Consider the following 20,014-nt stretch of genomic DNA (forward strand, 5'->3'; position numbering starts at 1 on the left):
TGTGCGCGCGTCAATTACTGCTGCTGGTGTGCATGTGGGTTTGAGGAGCGCGTGTGTGCGCGCGTGTGTGCGCGCGTGTGTGCGCGCGTGTGTGCGCGCGTGTGTGCGCGCGTCAATTAATGCTGCTGGTGTGCATGTGGGTTTGAGGAGCAGTGTGTGCGCGCGTGTGTGCGCGCGTGTGTGCGCGCGTCAATTACTGCTGCTGGTGTGCATGTGGGTTTGAGGAGCACGTGTGTGCGCGCGTGTGTGTGTGTTCTACTTGAGGAAACTTGCGTGTGTGTTATGGGTTTTTTTTTACGCGAATGCTGACGGTATATTTCGTGCGTGGGCATTTTTGTCACGCGTATTTCCACGCGTGTCTCGGTAATAGCTCGAGTCTCTTCATGTGCGCGCGTGTGGTCTCTCTGTGTGTGTGTGTGCAAATGCGGCCGTGGTTTCTCCTCGATGATAGCAAAGCTTTTGCCGGGTAAGAGCACTCGCATCACACGCCTGGCGGGTAGGGCTTCTATCTCTGACGAACACAAGCGCTCACGCACCCTGTGACACACACACACACGCGCGCGCACCAGACGTTTCTGCGCTTCCCAGTTTAAAATGTATCGGCGTTGCACACACACAGCACACACACAGCACACACACAGCACACACACAGCACACACACAGCACACACACAGCACAGCACACACACAGCACACACACAGCACACACACAGCACACACACAGCACACACACACACAGCTGACTCATAGTCACCGTGAGCTGTACGTGTAAAGTCTCATTCCACACAAGTCCGCCTCGTGTCCTGCTCTCTCTAACTATAATCATCTAATTGTAAGTGTTTCGTGGCTCTGGCCACACCCTCGACTGGGACTTCTGCTGTGAGGTCAAGCGAGCAAGGCAGGGGGGGGGGGTAACTGCTCCTGTGCCACCGTCTCTGACCAGCGGCTCACCTTCTCCGACCCCAGACATGCCGCGCTCAGGTTTGGCATTTCATTTCTTCAAATCGTTACGGGGGGTACCGTTTTAAACCTGTGCACTGCTCTATGAATTTACTGTTTGTTTTTTGTATATATTGAGTTTTTTTTTTAAACCGTTGCATTTATGTATATACCAGATACCTGGAGCTGTCGTATTTATTCAATGGAGGAGCAAACGGTTATCTGGCTTTGCCAGCTTTGCTATGATTTAGCGTCACACTCCACAGGAGGTGAATTCCTCGGTTCGCTGATGGATTGGGTTCGTATTTTAAGTGTTTTACCGTGTTTCTGTGGCCCGTGTACGTGCGTACACGTTTGGCCACCCGTACGTTAATTCGTGTGTGCGCGCGACATTTACAACTTCAGGCTGGGGCTGCCTGGCCCATGACTGGAAAATCAACCTTTGAATTCATGGGGCCAAATAAAAAAACTTTTTAGGTCGTATTTATCTTCTAGTTATCAGCACCGACTTGACGAACAATAATAATGTATTGCTCATTGAGCCCCTAGCCAGGGGAGGGGGGGGGGCGGTTGGTGGGTAGAGATATTAACCATTGACACCGCTGGTGTGCAGATGTTCGGACCTCTTTGTCAATCGACTGCCCGATGAAGGCCTTCTAAGAATAAACAACTAACGCGCGGGTCCGGCCATGGGGCTTGCTTGACCATACGTAACGCTGGTCATTGTGGGTTGGTGAAGTTTATTGGGGGAGGATGGAGGGGTTGGGAAGTTGGGGGAAGGGGGAAGGGTGCAGCAGCAGTTCAGATGTCACTCACCACTCATGTTAGTCATGGTTGGCAAATTAACTTGGGTGGCGAGTTCATCGTGCGTTGTGCCTCTAAGATACCGCTTCACAAGCAGACTCGATCATTTTGTGTTAAATCGAAGCTTTCTAGCTCTTTCTAGAACATGAACGTCAATACGTCACGGCCATATACATGCTGCTGTTATATATAACTATAGATCTCCAGTATTGCTTTAGTGATTCTATAATTTGTTGGAAAAAAAAAGTACATCTCAAAAAAATGGAATAGATTCATTTTTTCTTTTATTACATAAGATTGCATGCTTAGATAATGCGTACTGTGTCATTCCCCATTCCGGGTTTTCTATTCACTGAGTTTTTTGAACGAGCGCCAGTAGTTTGTTTAAGTCTTAAGCTCACAAAAATGCATCAATTAGCATCTATAACAATCTAAAAAAAATTTGTAAGTGTATTTAATTGTTTCACGTCTATGACCAAATCATACTAATAGGGTTTTTCCCTTTTTTCTGGCAACAAAACGGACACCTTTTGCAAGGAATCATGCTTACATTAACCACAATACTTGCAGTCAAATGCAAACAAAAATCAATACTCTGATAATTTATGCATTGTCTTTGAAACTGATTGGTCCACACCAGAGACAGCTTTCTTTAGAGCCTAGTCTCATATGGTGTTCGACCAGATGACGCCAAAAGGCGCACAAATCACCTGGAATTTTACCTGTCTCATCAGATCTCGGACACTAAGCAGGATTGAGCCTCGACAGAGCTTGGATGGGTGGCCACTGTGTGTAGCGTACAGCTGTTGTAGGCATTGTGCAAACATTAAGGGGGAATTGCAGCAAAACCAACTTTGCTTCTGTGCTCCCCCCTCACCGATCTGCCCTGTTGACCAGTGCGGTGAAGTATGGTCAAATATCTCTAACAGTCTGCAGGGTATTTGGGAATGCTGTCATCCAGCAATGGATTGACAAAAACGGGCTGTACATATAATAGCTTCCACATTACCTCTCTGAAGCCACGAGTAGCTCGTCAGGGAGCATCAACCATCATCACGCGAACTCCGGTCATTCTCGCAGCGGCTTTTAGCTAGCCATCGAACAAAGATGGGTCACCGCATCGCGCGCTTTCAGATGCGCTTCTGCGGCCGTCTGGAACGCTCTTCCGATATTAGGAAGCCACTGGAGCTATGCACTTTTAAATCATCTAGATTGTAAACTCATTTCTTGAGAACTGTTTTTTGTGTTTAGTTGTCTTTCCCCTGCACCTCCGATTAGTACGGTGGACTATGTACGGTGGAAAAGAAGTTCTACACATGCGTGTACAGTGGCCGCTATATTCACCAGTTTGTAAACAAAAAACGACAATGTACCCACTTCAGGTGGTACAATACATGGGACATTCGAGTCTGGTCCCACATGGTTGTATACGTCGTGTCCGACTGCTTATGGTGTGCGTCTGATGGTTCGTGAAATACAAATCTGTGTCCAAACAAACGTTGTTCGTCTCCCTCGATGGTTCCAAGGCAGCGGTGGAAATTCCACATCCACATGCTGGCACCAGTTTATTTTTAGGACAAACCACTTGTTGACTTCTCTCAACATAGAGCGGTCTCAAGAGGGGTCAACGCTGACCGTGCGTCCACTCTGAAGAGGCATGGTGACGATGGGACCAAGTTGACCCTGACTAGGAGTCGAACTCACAGCCCTCGCGATCTGGAGCCGTTCCGGTCAAATAGGATCTATCCTGGCTCGTGGTAGGAGGGCATGGTCTGACCGTCTGTAGAGATTGCTTGCTCAGGAAGTTTGTCTCAATATCATACAGTATAGTGTATATATATAGTAAATGTATTTACGTATAGTAGGCCTATACTGTGTATGGATTAGTAATTAACAGCTGTCCGATCCATTTAATTCACTGAGCAGATAATTGCAAGCGACGTGTTGGTCTCGCCCTCGTGGCAGTTATCACTGGACCTCATGCATCGGATTAGACGTTTACAGGATGCTATCCACTACTTAATGTCAATTTTGGTATGGTGTTCTCATTATCACCATTATTGTGATAGTAGAATAACAAATTGTGAATAATGATCCTTCTGCGGGTATTAATATCTATCAACAATTACATAGCTGAAAATAATTTGCCCAAAATAGATTTTTTTTTTGGTTTAGATCGCGTAAATATAAATGTCGTTAAAGCCGCCATCACCCGACACGGCCAATTAGTAGGGTTTGTCACGTAAACAAAACATGCCAATTCATTACTAGTACAGCGTTGGAGAGTGAACCCACAACATTGTAAATGTATACTCCTTTGGTTCTTTCGGTGAAGTCACGTAGGTAGAAAAAATAATAGATCACGACGTTTCGATCGCAAAACAAGCAAACGTCTTCTACACCTGAAGACGATTACTTGTGTTGCGATCGAAACGTCGTGATCTATTGTTTTTTCTACCTACGTGACTTTACCGAAAGAACCAAAGAGTATGAATTACTGCAGTCACGAAAGCTTCAAATCAAGATTATAAATGTACATTATTTACATGTAAAACATTACTATTTGGTTATCAGTTGGTGGTGGGTTTAACAACACATCTATATTTAAGCGATCTCGCACAAAAAAACTTCTGGATAATATTGGTCGCGAAAGCCTACGTGTTAAAGAATAATTTGGATGTATAATTTCTCAGTACCATGCATTTAAAGGAGAGAGGAATCAATATTGAGAAACCGGGGAGAGGAAAGGCAAAAGAGACAAGATCGAGAATTAGAAAGGGAGGCCTTGTTAAACAGGCTTGTGGGGTCTTCAGCTCGGAATAAAAAAGTATCCTTCGACTCCGAAGTCCTGACCGCCAAGGACAGGGAATTCCAGATCTTAGGTGCCGTGCAGACAAAAAGTCTGGTGGTCACCCCAGGTTCCAAGCCTGGAGCGTGGTCACGCCGAGTAGGGCACCATCGGTAGATCTCAGATCTCAGTGGAGTGTGTGGCTGGGTAGTGGAGTGAGTGGCTGGGTAGTGGAGTGAGTGGCTGGGTAGTGGAGCGTGTGGCTGGGTAGTGGAGTGTGTGGCTGGGTAGTGGAGTGTGTGGCTGGGTAGTGGAGCGTGTGGCTGGGTAGTGGAGTGTGTGGCTGGGTAGGGGAGTGAGTGGCTGGATAGTGGAGTGTGTGGGGTAGTGGAGTGTGTGGGTAGTGGAATGTGTGGGTAGTGGAGTGTGTGGCTGGGTAGTGGAGTGAGTGGCTGGGTAGTGGAGTGTGTGGCTGGGTAGTGGAGTGTGTGTGGTAATGGAGTGTGTGGGGTAGTGGAGTGTGTGGGTAGTGGAGTGTGTGGGTAGTGGAGTGTGTGGGTAGTGGAGTGTGTGGGTAGTGGAGTGTGTGGCTGGGTAGTGGAGTGTGTGGCTGGGTAGTGGAGTGTGTGGCTGGGTAGTGGAGTGTGTGGGTAGTGGAGTGTGTGGCTGGGTAGTGGAGTGTGTGGCTGGGTAGTGGAGTGTGTGGCTGGGTAGTGGAGTGTGTGGCTGGGTAGTGGAGTGTGTGGCTGGGTAGTGGAGTGTGTGGCTGGGTAGTGGAGTGTGTGGCTGGGTAGTGGAGTGTGTGGCTGGGTAGTGGAGTGTGTGGCTGGGTAGTGGAGTGTGTGGCTGGGTAGTGGAGTGTGTGGCTGGGTAGTGGAGTGTGTGGGTAGTGGAGTGTGTGGCTGGATAGTGGAGTGAGTGGCTGGGTAGTGGAGTGAGTGGCTGGGTAGTGGAGTGAGTGGCTGGGTAGTGGAGTGTGTGGCTGGGTAGTGGAGTGTGTGGCTGGGTAGTGGAGCGTGTGGCTGGGTAGTGGAGTGTGTGGCTGGGTAGGGGAGTGAGTGGCTGGATAGTGGAGTGTGTGGGGTAGTGGAGTGTGTGGGTAGTGGAGTGTGTGGCTGGGTAGTGGAGTGAGTGGCTGGGTAGTGGAGTGTGTGGCTGGGTAGTGGAGTGTGTGGGGTAATGGAGTGTGTGGGGTAGTGGAGTGTGTGGGGTAGTGGAGTGTGTGGGTAGTGGAGTGTGTGGCTGGGTAGTGGAGTGAGTGGCTGGGTAGTGGAGTGTGTGGCTGGGTAGTGGAGTGTGTGGCTGGGTAGTGGAGTGTGTGGGTAGTGGAGTGTGTGGGTAGTGGAGTGTGTGGCTGGATAGTGGAGTGAGTGGCTGGGTAGTTGAGTGAGTGGCTGGGTAGTGGAGTGTGTGGCTGGGTAGTGGAGTGAGTGGCTGGGTAGTGGAGTGAGTGGCTGGGTAGTGGAGTGTGTGGCTGGGTAGTGGAGTGAGTGGCTGGGTAGTGGAGTGAGTGGCTGGGTAGTGGAGTGAGTGGCTGGGTAGTGGAGTGAGTGGCTGGGTAGTGGAGTGAGTGGCTGGGTAGTGGAGTGTGTGGCTGGGTAGTGGAGTGTGTGGCTGGGTAGTGGAGTAAGTGGCTGGGTAGTGGAGTGAGTGGCTGGGTAGTGGAGTGAGTGGCTGGGTAGTGGAGTGTGTGGCTGGGTAGTGGAGTGTGTGGGTAGTGGAGTGTGTGGCTGGGTAGTGGAGTGAGTGGCTGGGTAGTGGAGTGTGCGGCTGGATAGTGGAGTGAGTGGCTGGGTAGTGGAGTGAGTGGCTGGGTAGTGGAGTGTGTGGCTGGGTAGTGGAGTGAGTGGCTGGGTAGTGGAGTGTGAGGCTGGGTAGTGGAGTGTGTGGGTAGTGGAGTGAGTGGCTGGGTAGTGGAGTGTGTGGCTGGGTAGTGGAGTGAGTGGCTGGGTAGTGGAGTGAGTGGCTGGGTAGTGGAGTGAGTGGCTGGGTAGTGGAGTGAGTGGCTGGGTAGTGGAGTGAGTGGCTGGGTAGTGGAGTGTGTGGCTGGGTAGTGGAGTGTGTGGCTGGGTAGTGGAGTGTGTGGCTGGATAGTGGAGTGTGTGGGTAGTGGAGTGAGTGTGTGGGTAGTGGAGTGAGTGGCTGGGTAGTGGAGTGTGTGGCTGGGTAGTGGAGTGTGTGGCTGGGTAGTGGAGTGTGTGGCTGGGTAGTGGAGTGTGTGGCTGGGTAGTGGAGTGTGTGGCTGGATAGTGGAGTGTGTGGGTAGTGGAGTGAGTGGCTGGGTAGTGGAGTGTGTGGCTGGGTAGTGGAGTGAGTGACTGGGTAGTGGAGTGTGTGGGTAGTGGAGTGAGTGGCTGGGTAGTGGAGTGTGTGGGTAGTGGAGTGAGTGGCTGGGTAGTGGAGTGAGTGGCTGGGTAGTGGAGTGAGTGGCTGGGTAGTGGAGTGAGTGGCTGGGTAGTGGAGTGTGTGGCTGGGTAGTGGAGTGAGTGGCTGGGTAGTGGAGTGAGTGGCTGGGTAGTGGAGTGTGTGGCTGGATAGTGGAGTGTGTGGCTGGGTAGTGGAGTGTGTGGCTGGGTAGTGGAGTGAGTGGCTGGGTAGTGGAGTGTGTGGCTGGGTAGTGGAGTGTGTGGCTGGGTAGTGGAGTAAGTGGCTGGGTAGTGGAGTGAGTGGCTGGGTAGTGGAGTGAGTGGCTGGGTAGTGGAGTGTGTGGCTGGGTAGTGGAGTGTGTGGGTAGTGGAGTGTGTGGCTGGGTAGTGGAGTGAGTGGCTGGGTAGTGGAGTGTGCGGCTGGATAGTGGAGTGAGTGGCTGGGTAGTGGAGTGAGTGGCTGGGTAGTGGAGTGTGTGGCTGGGTAGTGGAGTGAGTGGCTGGGTAGTGGAGTGTGAGGCTGGGTAGTGGAGTGTGTGGGTAGTGGAGTGAGTGGCTGGGTAGTGGAGTGTGTGGCTGGGTAGTGGAGTGAGTGGCTGGGTAGTGGAGTGAGTGGCTGGGTAGTGGAGTGAGTGGCTGGGTAGTGGAGTGAGTGGCTGGGTAGTGGAGTGAGTGGCTGGGTAGTGGAGTGTGTGGCTGGGTAGTGGAGTGTGTGGCTGGGTAGTGGAGTGTGTGGCTGGATAGTGGAGTGTGTGGGTAGTGGAGTGAGTGTGTGGGTAGTGGAGTGAGTGGCTGGGTAGTGGAGTGTGTGGCTGGGTAGTGGAGTGTGTGGCTGGGTAGTGGAGTGTGTGGCTGGGTAGTGGAGTGTGTGGCTGGGTAGTGGAGTGTGTGGCTGGATAGTGGAGTGTGTGGGTAGTGGAGTGAGTGGCTGGGTAGTGGAGTGTGTGGCTGGGTAGTGGAGTGAGTGACTGGGTAGTGGAGTGTGTGGGTAGTGGAGTGAGTGGCTGGGTAGTGGAGTGTGTGGGTAGTGGAGTGAGTGGCTGGGTAGTGGAGTGAGTGGCTGGGTAGTGGAGTGAGTGGCTGGGTAGTGGAGTGAGTGGCTGGGTAGTGGAGTGTGTGGCTGGGTAGTGGAGTGAGTGGCTGGGTAGTGGAGTGAGTGGCTGGGTAGTGGAGTGTGTGGCTGGATAGTGGAGTGTGTGGCTGGGTAGTGGAGTGTGTGGCTGGGTAGTGGAGTGAGTGGCTGGGTAGTGGAGTGAGTGGCTGGGTAGTGGAGTGTGTGGCTGGATAGTGGAGTGTGTGCCTGGATAGTGGAGTGTGCGGCTGAAATAAAATCGCGGATGTGTGGTTGGAGCAAGCCCAATGAACACATTAGGACAATCTTAAAATCCACCCTGGTTTCAACTGGAAGTCAATGCAAGGACGTTGAGCACAGGTGAGCTGTAAAAACTCATCTGAAATCACCTCCCATCACCTCCCAGCAATTTACGGTCTGAAAATATACAGAGCATGAGCCGAGCATCTAAAATCTCAAATACTACACGGGCCGATGGTCAAATTCTGAAATGTGTTGTGTCTTGCGCGCTTTGGGCAGCAACGTTCGCCTCAACAACTGTGTGTGTAAATCTTGACTTAAAGCTTTTGTGACTGCAGGAAGTCATATTCTTTGGGTCTTTCGGTGAAGCCATATGAACTGTGTGGTGTCACGAATGTGTCATTAACTTAAAAAAACACAAAAGTACTGATGTGAATTGAGTTTGTTTATAGGGATGCGGGGAAACACACAGACACTAACAAAACTACAGTGAATTTCGATTTAAAGCTTTCGTGACTGCAGGGATTCATCTTCTTGGTTCTTTCGGTAAAGTCACGTAGAATGGAAATAATAAAATAATAAAATAAAACGTAATTAAATAATTCTCACGACGTTTCGGCCACAACGCAAGTAGCCGTCTTCAGGTGAAGACCAGGTCTGTCGGGGACGCTGACAGACCTGGTCTTCACCTGCTTGCATGTTTTATTTTATTCTTTTATTTTATTATTTCCATTCTACGTGACTTTACCGAAAGAACCAAGAAGAAAAAAAACTACAGTGCCTTTTTAAAATATGCATGCGGGACACCAATCCAGGTGCGCGCATCTGAATACGAGCCAAGCCATGTCGCCCCCCGCGGCTAAAACGGGGCCCTTTGTTTATTCGCTGACGCTCATCGGCGACGCCATGACGGTGGGAAATCCAGCAAACGACGATGGCTTGTTGTTATTGCGCTGTTAGCGATAGATGTCATTTCTTTTGAGTGCTCATCCGAGAACCATTTTCGGCTCGGGAATATCCGGTTGTTCCATCGCGTGCACGAATATATATTCGCGAGGCATTTCAAAAGGCAAAAAAAACTCGCTTTCATTTCAGTGTCTTATACTTCACATGTAGCTGGTGCTAGGAATTGCAAAAGAGTTATTAGGCAGATGTGAGCCGTCACATTTTTTGAGTGAGCGCTCGAGGTTTAACCTGGTCTCTTCTGCACGCTGCACGCCAACGGATTGAAACACGATGTTGACGGTAACATTAGGCAAAGTTGGTTGGCATTTTAAGTCAGCTGTCGGCTGCATTGTGATTAGTTGCATCACATACCACGTGATTGATGCCATTTTAACAAAGGAATTGGACATTGACCTGGGAGAAACCCAACTTACCTATTGCATGTTGAAAGCGATGGATGCAGTTGCATCGTGCATATGATCCGATTTACAGTACACGTTTTTCTCATCGTTGAAATCTTCGTTCAGCAGTAGATAGCACGTGACTTGACAAGGTCATGCGCATCACAGACTGCATTGGAGTATGGGTAGTAGAGAAACTTTGCGGGCGCATAATGCGAGTTAATTGCGTGTGATGAATATAACGTGTGGATGAAAACTCTCCAATACATTCTGTTTCAACACTAAGGTTAAGTTTCGATTTAAAGCTTTCGTGACTGCAGGGATTCATCTTCTTGGTTCTTTCGGTAAAGTCACGTAGAATGGAAATAATAAAATAATAAAAATAAAACATAATAAAATAATTCTCACGGCGTTGTGGCCGAAACGTCGTGAGAATTATTTTATTATGTTTTATTTTTATTATTTTATTATTTCCATTCTACGTGACTTTACCGAAAGAACCAAGAAGACTAAGGTTAAGATTATGGCAAATGATGGAACTTGCCTCTAATCAGTGTGCACATGATGGGGTGACTGAATAGTCTAACACCGTTTCGAGTGGGTCGGCTTTCTTCAGTGCTGGGCCCGTTAGCATTGACACCACGGTTCAAATCCCATCGCAGCTGCCTGGTGACGTTCTGTTCAAGTGGCCAAGAGAGTTACACATGATGTAATCCAGCAATTTAAAGAACTTAAATGTTGAGGGGCTTCCCGTTCCGATTGATAAACTTCTCTCGTGAGATGACAAGATGAATAGACAATAAATAGATGCGAGAAATGTAAGCAGGTGACCTAGGATGATTGAGATTGATTTGTTTCTCGATGTGAATTCGTTATTTTTGTGATATGTATATTAACATGTGAATTTGAGCTGACATTTGGTTCACCCTCTGTTTTTTTTCATGAATCTAGGACCCATGAGCTGCGTGGCTCTGGGCATTTGCTTAATTTTCTTACGTCTAACGCTGTCCATACTCTTTCGGCATCAAACAAGAAGAGTAGATTCATCCAGGTGCTAATGTCAGCCCCAATTCCACGTGTGTAAAAAGAAAAACCCTTCGGTTTACCAGGTTTAACCTGCAAGTAAAGTTCGAAATTATTTGCGAAACTGTAGTAAGAAAAACAATTATCACAGGAATAATTAAACTTGCATTCACATTTTAATTATTCAGAGGATGAATTCTGTAGTGAGGCTGCTGTGCTAATTATAATAATGACTAGCTATTATTGAATGCATTACATATTTACACTGTGCCTCCGCTGCATACCGAGCAGCATAAGAAGCATTGTTTATTTACTAAACAAAATACAAACGCTTTCTGTACAGAAGAGGCCTAACGATGAATCGATTCAACGATAATATAAAATCTTAGGCTCGCGATGCTATCGCGTCAACTCGTGCGTGTACTCTTCAGACATTTCCATTAAACAAAAAAAGAATGTGTAATAGGTTCTTGTGATTTTTCAAATCCGACTCTTTCTGTAAATGGTGAACCCCCCCCCCCGCATCCCATACAGTCGAGCGCATCGTGTCGGCTGTAAACCGTAGAAATATCAACACGCAAAGGTGCGTTGCTTGCAGACAGCAGGCAGGCACGGCTGCCAATCCATGTGTGCCCTACATGCATGGCAGTGACCACCACATCGCTTGTACAATGCTCTCAGCCTTGTCTCGCGCAGAAGGGAGCAGGCGATTGTGCCGTACCAACGGGCACGTGGTCCCTGCAGCAACTGGTGGCCGCGACATAAATATCGCATTGTTTATTCATAATGTCATCTTCTTGGTTCTTTCGGTAAAGTCACGTAGAATGAAAATAATAAAATAATAAAAATAAAACATAATAAAATAATTCTCACGACGTTTCGGCCACGACGCAAGCAGCCGTCCTCAGGTGAAGAACAGGTCTGTCGAGAAGACAGTCTGAATGACCTGTTTTTCATTTGAGGACGGCTGCTTGCATTGTGGCCGAAACGTCGTGAGAATGATTTTATTATGTTTTATTTTATTATTTTATTATTTTCATTCTACGTGACTTTACCGAAAGAACCAAGAAGATGAATCCCTGCAGTCACGAAAGCTCTAAATCGAAATTGTATTCATAATTCAACAAACAAAAATAATAATTGGTCGTGGAATCGTTAACCCAAATCGTGCTAATTTATCAGATTGTGATGCTGCATGCGCGCATGCAATTATGACCGTCCGGCGGAAATACATCTTCGTCACGTTCGTTTGTTAGAGGCTGGAAGCTGCTCCCAACAAATACTAATGTCAACTTAGGACATTGATGTGCAGGCTTGCGCGTCGAGCACTTTGCTCAAGAAAACGCTGACGAGGTCATCGTGGCCATTGCTGTTGTGGCCGTTGCACCTTGACCTCATGGATTCCTCCCGATTTAAATCCCGCGGATGTTGTGAAGTCATCACGCGACCTTCGTGTTCTGCGCCTACACTGCATTCACTGCCACCAACTGACTCGAGGGCTTCCCCTTGTTCCACGGTGAACAAATCCTTCAAGGACCGACCGCTCGTACAAGTCGCATCATCACCCACCATCTCTCTCGGGGCCTTCCCATTGGTCGCCGACACCTGCGTACCGCTCCAATGCCCGTCTCGGTTCACCTGCTCGCCTCCATCCTGCCAATAGAATTGTGGCGCTTCCATCAACCGCTTCAGAACAGCGACCGCTCGCTGCTGCCTGCACCTCCTGCACATGTGGGACATTAAAGATGACCCCCCCCCCCCACAGTGCAGTGAACTGCGGTCACACGAACCAAACAATGGACCACACCTCGAGCAACCGAATTGTAGGCCCGTTCTTCGGCAGACTGGACCGTATGATTTGTGCTCCTCACAAACTGAAACCTGGACGTGTAATTTGCACGTACTTGCCATGTGCTCGCAGAATATCGGTCCAAGTCATGAAAACCTCCTTCCCTTCCTGGTTATGTCTACAACGCTTTCTTTGCACGCCATGTGGCATTGTTTCATCTCCAGCGAATGTCAACAGGCCGACGTCCACTTCTCCTACGTGAATGGAAAAATTAAAGACACTGCGACTGTGGGCCATGCAACCAAAACTAATGGATCACATGGGAAACCACTGTAGTCCGTGCTCCTTCCACGGAGGAATAGCAAAACTCCACAAAATCTCCCCTGAAGCCCTCTTCGTGGCGAGCAGACCTCGACGTTAGAACACAATGCCACACGCAAGGATAGCTGTGTGAACCGAGCGGCTGTCTGTGTGTGCGCACGAGGAGCACATGACACATTTTACAATCGCTGACCCTACACGCGCGTCCCATCAGCGAGCGACCCCAAAGCATCTTGATTCCAGAGACGCGGTTGCGAGCAATGTTCTCCGAGTAAATGTGCGTGGAGCAGCCGTGTCCTCTGACACGGCGAGCGCGGCATAGACGAGCGGCTGTTGTTTTCGAGCTGAGCGTCGCAAATGGTTTTGCAGTCGTCGCGCGCGCATTCACCGCGCGTGATTGATGCAATTTTCAGTTGTGCTTTTGCCTCGTAACGGGCAGCGGGGGGTGGTGGTGGCGGCGGTGGTGGTGGTGGGGGGGGGGGAATGAGCTGCGGTGTGGAGAGAGTGGTGGCCGCGATGGAACCTGTGGACACGTTTGCGATTGACGCCCTCGCTGGGGTCACCGAATGTCCACCTCGCAGTGGAGGACACGCGTTGCCACGCCGTTGGTAATTCCACGCGGGGTTTCCAGACTGGGGCTGGACCTTTAACTGTCGAGTCTGTGCTCTGTGGTTCACTGGTGAGCAATCTAACCCCACCACGAGACTGTCTGTCTGTCTGTGTGTCAATTTTTGTCTGAAACATGCAAAGCAAATGATTTGTTATTTTGATCGGTAACGATTTATAACTAAAGGACATAATTTCCGTGACCGGTGGCAGCAAGGGGTGGGGGGGGGGGGGAGAGATGCGGGGTCCATTAGCTTATGTCGGCCTTTGTTGTATTGTTTTTTCCCCCCATCCAAGCCTGCTCATGTCTGCCTGGAAACGTTGTGCATTAAACTGATTCCATCTTCCCACGAGATAGTCATCTTTGGAATGCCCAAACCCCATTATTTGTATTATTATTATTACGCACTCCGGTTATCTATGCATAGAATCATGAGCTGTTCCTTCATCCCTCCATGCGTCTATCCCTGGCTTGCGATTTTTCCGAGATGACGCTCACCCGTTTTCAACGTGCGATCATCATCATTGTTGTTCGCATGTGCACTTTTTTTTAGGGGGTGATGGGGGTGGGGGAGATAATTTATATTATAAATATATGTTCTGGTTAATGATACAGAGAAGGTGATGCTGATTTTTTGAATGCGGTAATTGATTAGGTGAGAGGTGCTGAGAATCATGGTTTCAAATCGGTGGGGTCAGCTACCTGTGATTATATGGGATTCTCAAGCGTAGTGAGGTCACAGTCTCAGCCTGATCACTGTACAAAACAAAAACCCCGCATCATATTAAATTAGGATTATTTACTTTGGCGAACATTTCGACCCAGATACATTTTTTTCTTGGCACATTTCTCTTCGACTGCCGTGTGACGGGCCACTAATATTAGCAGGTGCGTGGGGGAAACAGTGTTGCGTTACTGGTGTAGTAGATAAGAATTCGCTGGAAGGGATCTCATTAGCGGTTGCGGGATATCACCTTGCACGTGTCTTTCTGTAACACCCACGGGGGTGATTCGCGCCCCTGCGAGAGTTCAGAATGGATCCTCTGTTTCATAATGCGGTAAATCGGCAGAGCGGAACGGGAATAGAATTGGCAAGGCGAAAAAAAATGTTGATATTTAAAACAAAGCTGAAACGGTGATTTTCGGGAGTGACGGGAAGCAGCATCATCACAGCTGGGATGATGAGAGCTGGAAACGCGGCACAGTGTAAAACCGTGCGCGTGCGGAGAGCCGCGCGGAATTGGCATTATTCACTAAAGTATTAACTGGTATATCTTGATTTGAAGCTTTCGTGACTGCAGGAATCCATGCTCTTTGGTTCTTTCGGTAAAATCACGTGAGTAGAAAAAATAATCGATCACGACGTTTCGATCGCAACACAAGCAATCGTCATTGGGCGCCTGACGACGCTGCGAACGCGGCGATCATGTTGGAGGTGCCGTCTTGTAGCCGCCTCTATGCAGTACGACTCAAATAGCTCGTCCGGGGGGGGGGAGGGTGGCACGCCGTACCACTCCTTGAGTCCGTTAGCCTGGACCACGCAAGACCACGTAACGTTGGGTGGGACTAAACAACAACAAAAAATTTCGATTTAAAGCTTTCGTGATTGCAGGGATTCATCTTCTTGGTTCTTTCGGTAAAGTCACGTAGAAGGAAAATAATAAAATAATAAAAAATAAAACATAATAAAATAATTCTCACGACGTTTCGGCTACACCTGAGGACGGCTGCTTGCGTTGTAACCGAAACGTCGTGAGAATCATTTTATTATGTTTTATTTTTATTATTTTCCTTCTACGTGACTTTACCGAAAGAACCAAGAAGAACAACAAAAAACTAAACTATTTTTATTTCATCGGGTAAGGCCCACTGAGCTGTAGAGCTCTTTTTTCACAAAGCGACCTGGCCACAAATGATAACTCAACGAAGTGGCTTATCGCGTGGAAATGTATAGCAGCCAAAAACTCTAAATGTGCGTCGATTCTAAATGTGGAGGGGAAAAACCGGAGGACCCGGAGAAAAATCCACGTGAACCACGGGGAGAACATGGACACTCCAAATATACAGGCATCAGGGTTGGAATCGAACCCACAACATCCTGGACACCAGGCGAGGTAGCTGACATCTTGCCACCGCGGAGCCCCTGTTACTTTCGTCTTAGGTTGTTGAAGGCCTGTAGAATTTTAGTTAAATCTCAGCATCTTTATTTAATTGTCTTAGTTCCGTCAACTTAAGCAGTCAAACACTCTTAGTGAATGTTCGGTGGGAGGGGCGCGCAATCGCCACCACCCAACCTGCAACCAGAGAAACAAAGACAAAGATCCCCTGTATAACCTGAACAGACTGTTGGGGCAAGTGCTGTTATCGAGCACCCATGAAGGCCGGAACGGCACAGGAACGGGTGAGTGACCAGCACCACGCCCGGCCGCCTTTGTGTCCCTAGTGGCGATGTTTACACACCGCAACAGGAACTCATTTGAGGCTGAGACGACCTAGGGGAGGCCCAGAACCGGTTCAGATAATTGTCACTGACGTTGGCCGTGAGCGGTAATCGAACTCGGGCCGCCGTGTTCGTAGTGCAGTGCGCTAACCGTTGCACCACCGATCCCCACCCTGCACCCAACACACAATCGTCAGCCAGTCGGTGAACTCCGTCAATATTTTGATATTTTGTACATTTTGCATCGCCAATGACCGATTATGGTTGATCAAGAGTGCACCGCCGTCTCTTGGTACCATTATTTAGACGATCTCGGTGCGCATCTTTATTCAGGACAGGTAAATGTCATCCCTCCATAGTCAGTCACGCTTTGGTCTTACCGAGTATTTTTGTGGTGCTTGATGATTTTCATCAATTCGCGTTCATCAGTTTAACACGTTGGCTTTCGTGACCGAAATTATGAGTAAGATCTTTTTTGGGTTGGATCAGGTAAATTTAAATGTGTCGATAAACTCGCCACGACCCGACATCTCAATTAGTCAAGTTTGTCACGTAAACAACATGCCAATTGGATACAAATTCAGCACACCGTGTGTTGGCGAGTAAACCCACAACATTTACAATTCGATTGAGATGTTTCGAGAGTAATTACAACCAGCATCATCAGGTGACATCCTGAATTGTGGAGAAATCCTCCTGTTTGGTGTTCATTGTGTCGGTGCTTAATTTCTCACTCGGTATTTTCGAGTGTCTCTGGGCTGGCTTGGAGTTGGGATTATCGGCGTGCAAGGAACTGCCACGAGTAAAAGTTACTCCGATCCAAAAGAATCCTATCCAGTATTCTTGTACCCTACATCCCTCTAATTCTATGAGCAGGTTTATGAAATAAAAATTACGTCCGGTATTACGAAGACAATAAGGCGAGATAATGAATGTGGCTGGGATCCGAAATTAATTAAAAGCATTCCAGACCGTTCCGGTTGGGATAAAAAAAAACTGGTCATCCTTGGAAAATACATAAAACACACACAGACACATGCACACTCCGCTGATTCATATTTTCGTCACTGATTTCATTAACATTAAACGCTACATGGCAAGGACTTAAAACACTGGCAGGGACATTGACGTGGAGTAGACAAACCTCCCTTCCCTGCGGAATGGGCAGCGCGCTCATCATCCCTAGCTGCGCCATCGCAAGCGCCTGTGATTTGGGGATAATCGACACCCATTATAACCCTAATGGCTCCCCGCCCGCCCGCCCGCACACAATGCGCCGCCTGTTTGCCCTGCGCTCTGATGTGCCGCATTATGTTTGCGAGATAAGCATAGGGCCGCTGCCACCATCTGCATGGCGCGCAACAATAACGCTGCGGCTTTGCTTCGGTCCATTTTTCATCCTAAATAGTAGTGATGATGATCCATAATACAGGTTTTTTTTGGTTAGATCGCGTAAATTTGTCGTTGAACCCGACACCACCTTACACAGCCATTTGGTAAGATTTGTCACGTAAACAGAACATCCCAATCGGTTTCTAGTACAGCGCACCAGTGTGTTGGAGATCAAAGCCACAAGATTTACAATATTTGCTCTCCAACACACTGGTGTGCTGTACTAGTAACCGATTGGGATGTTCTGTTTACGTGACAAACCTTACTATAATTGGCTGTGTCGGGTGGTGGCCGGTTTAACGACACATTTTTACGCGATCTAACCCAAAAAAAACTGTTGTGGATGATATTGCTCGTGAAATCCTACGTGTTCAAGTGATGATGTTTTTTTCGATTTAAAGCTTTCGTGACTGCAGGGATTCATATTCTTGGTTCTTTTGGTAAAGCCACGTAGAAGGGAAATAGTAAAATAATAAAAATAAAATAATACAATTCTCACGACGTTTCGACTGCAACACAAGCAATCATCATCAGGTGTGAAGAAAATTTTCTTGCTGTGATTTTCACACTTGATGATTGCTTGTGTTGCAGTCGGAACGTCGTGAGAATTTTATTGTTTTATTTTCATTATTTCCCTTATACGTGGCTTTACCGAAAGACCAAGAATATGATGATGGTGTTGTTGCAGCCTTTCCGTGACAATCCACTGCTGGATTAAGACCGTGCCAGTCTTGTGGGAGTTGTTTGACGACGCTTCCGTCACCCTGGTCGGCGTTGCTTGTGGAAGGCGGGGGCAGCATAGGCGTGGGAACATAGTACAGTACAATTGTAGTGGGTTAAATTCAGGTGCGCTACTAGACTTCGGAGGCAACACTATTATCTACACACAATGGGTAACTCTTAACATTAACAGGTTAACGACATCGGGTGGTAACCACCGTTCCAAACTTAGCTAACACACGGGGATACGACATTTCTGGACCGGAATCCGAGGATCGTGGATAGTGGCTTCATTCTAGATTTGAAGCTTTCGTGACTGCAAGGATTCATATTCTTAGGTTTTTTCGGTAAAGTCACGTAGGTAAAAAATTAAAATTAATAAAAATAAAATAAAAATCACGACGTTTCGGAGGCAACACAAGCTTCTGTCTTCAGGTGGAACCGTCACAGCACGATTGCTGTATCGTGCTGTGATACAGCTATCGTGCTGTGACGGTTCCACCTGAAGACGGAAGCTTGTGTTGCCTCCGAAACGTCGTGATTTTTATTTTTATTTTACTTTTATTAATTTTAATTATTTACCTACGTGACTTTACCGAAAAAACCTAAGAATATAGTGGCTTCATCCCAGATTTGACCCAGCAGAACATCCCGGCTCTCCGTCCACACCCCGCTTATAACCACTCCGGCGTGGCCGGCTCCGCCCCAGGCCACGCCCCCCTTCCCGATCCTTCGGGAAGGCCCGAGCCCCCAGCCACGTGACCCCCTGGGGCCCCTGGCCCCCCTTTATCCGGCCACGTGTCCTGTTGGGTTCACGCAGAGTGGCATGGCCTGACACGACCCACGTGACACCCGCCTACGGCCCCCATACTGAGCACCATGTCGCACAGGTCCACGGCCGACTGTGTTCTGCTGCGTCTGTGGTGGGCGCTCGTTCAAGCGCTGTCCAGGCTCGACATCTGCTTGGCTTCAGATATCTGATGGGAGTGTGCACATGCTGAGTGGTTTTGGTCATGAGGACTGCTTTAATAATAATAACAACGATGCGCAAAGACCCCTTGCCATGTGGATCACGGGGAATGTTTTGACCATACTTCACCACGCTGGCCAGCATGGTTTCAGTTGGTGCAGCTTTAGGAGTAGCTAAAAAGAGATGAGCGTTGACGCGAACGATATCTGGGCTGGATTTGTTACGTTTTACCTTGGTTTGTTGACCAATGCCATGAGATTTTGGTGTCCTGATGGCAAACTTGAAAAATCTGTGATTTTTTTTTCTTTAATCCGACAGCGATAAAGATTCCACGTGCATCCTTGTTTTCGCGAATTAACACCGAACACGATCGTACGTCAAAATGTATGATCCTGTGCCAAAAAAAAATCACTTGCTCATAATTCACTCATCGATAGAAAATGTGGTCTTTAATCTAATGCGGTGCGATAAGATGGAGTAAACACCCCACAAATGTAAACCAAGCCTCGGTGTGTTTGCAGAGAGAGAGAGAGGAGGGGTGGGTGACTTTTGCCATGGCCGTGTGATATACCGTAATCGTCCTGTGCTTTTCGCTGCCCACGCTTGCGCCCGCACACCGCCTGGTCTGTCCCAGGCTTACTCGCGATCACCCAGGGGGCTCGGCATTGGTTCCCCTCTTAGGTTTTTTCGGTAAGTAACGTAGATAAAAAATAAATAATCAAAATAAAATAATAGAAATAATAATATAAATAAAATGATAAATCACGACGTTTCGGACCGTCACAGCTAGATTAAAACGTCGTGATTTATAATTTTATTTCTATTATTATTTCTATAATTTTATTTTTATTATTTATTTTTTACCTACGTGACTTTACCGAAAAAACCTAAGAGTATGAATCCTTGCAGTCACGAAAGCTTCAAATCTAGAATTGCTTCCCCTGCCACTCGTATAGATGAAGACAAAGATCCCCCGTGTAGCCTGCATAGACAGCTGGGGCAAGTGCTGTCAGCGAGCGCCTTTTAAAGTAATCTGTGGCATTAGCCGATAAGCATGGGTGTCTTCTGAAGCCGGCGATTTACCTTCATATTGCCAACTAAAATTTCTATTTGAGCCAGCGATGATCACTATTGATATATCTATTGATGTGGTTGTGTGTTTATTCCGTAAATATGCGCTGTTTACGTTTATAGATTT

General features: G+C 48.0%; 1 protein-coding gene across 1 annotated transcript in view; it reads left to right on the plus strand.

The window, feature by feature from the left end:
- The first annotated feature begins 409 nt into the window (after window positions 1-409).
- Window positions 410-20,014, plus strand: part of LOC144936882 (rho family-interacting cell polarization regulator 2-like) — a 66,414-nt gene continuing 46,809 nt past the window's right edge. The window contains exon 1 of the mRNA XM_078864085.1: window positions 410-466. Coding sequence (XP_078720211.1) covers window positions 445-466 — 22 coding nt within the window. The 5' untranslated portion in view covers window positions 410-444. The remainder of the gene's footprint in view (window positions 467-20,014) is intronic.

The sequence above is a fragment of the Lampetra fluviatilis genome, chromosome 17 (genome assembly GCF_964198595.1).
Source record: "Lampetra fluviatilis chromosome 17, kcLamFluv1.1, whole genome shotgun sequence".
NCBI lineage: Eukaryota > Metazoa > Chordata > Hyperoartia > Petromyzontiformes > Petromyzontidae > Lampetra > Lampetra fluviatilis.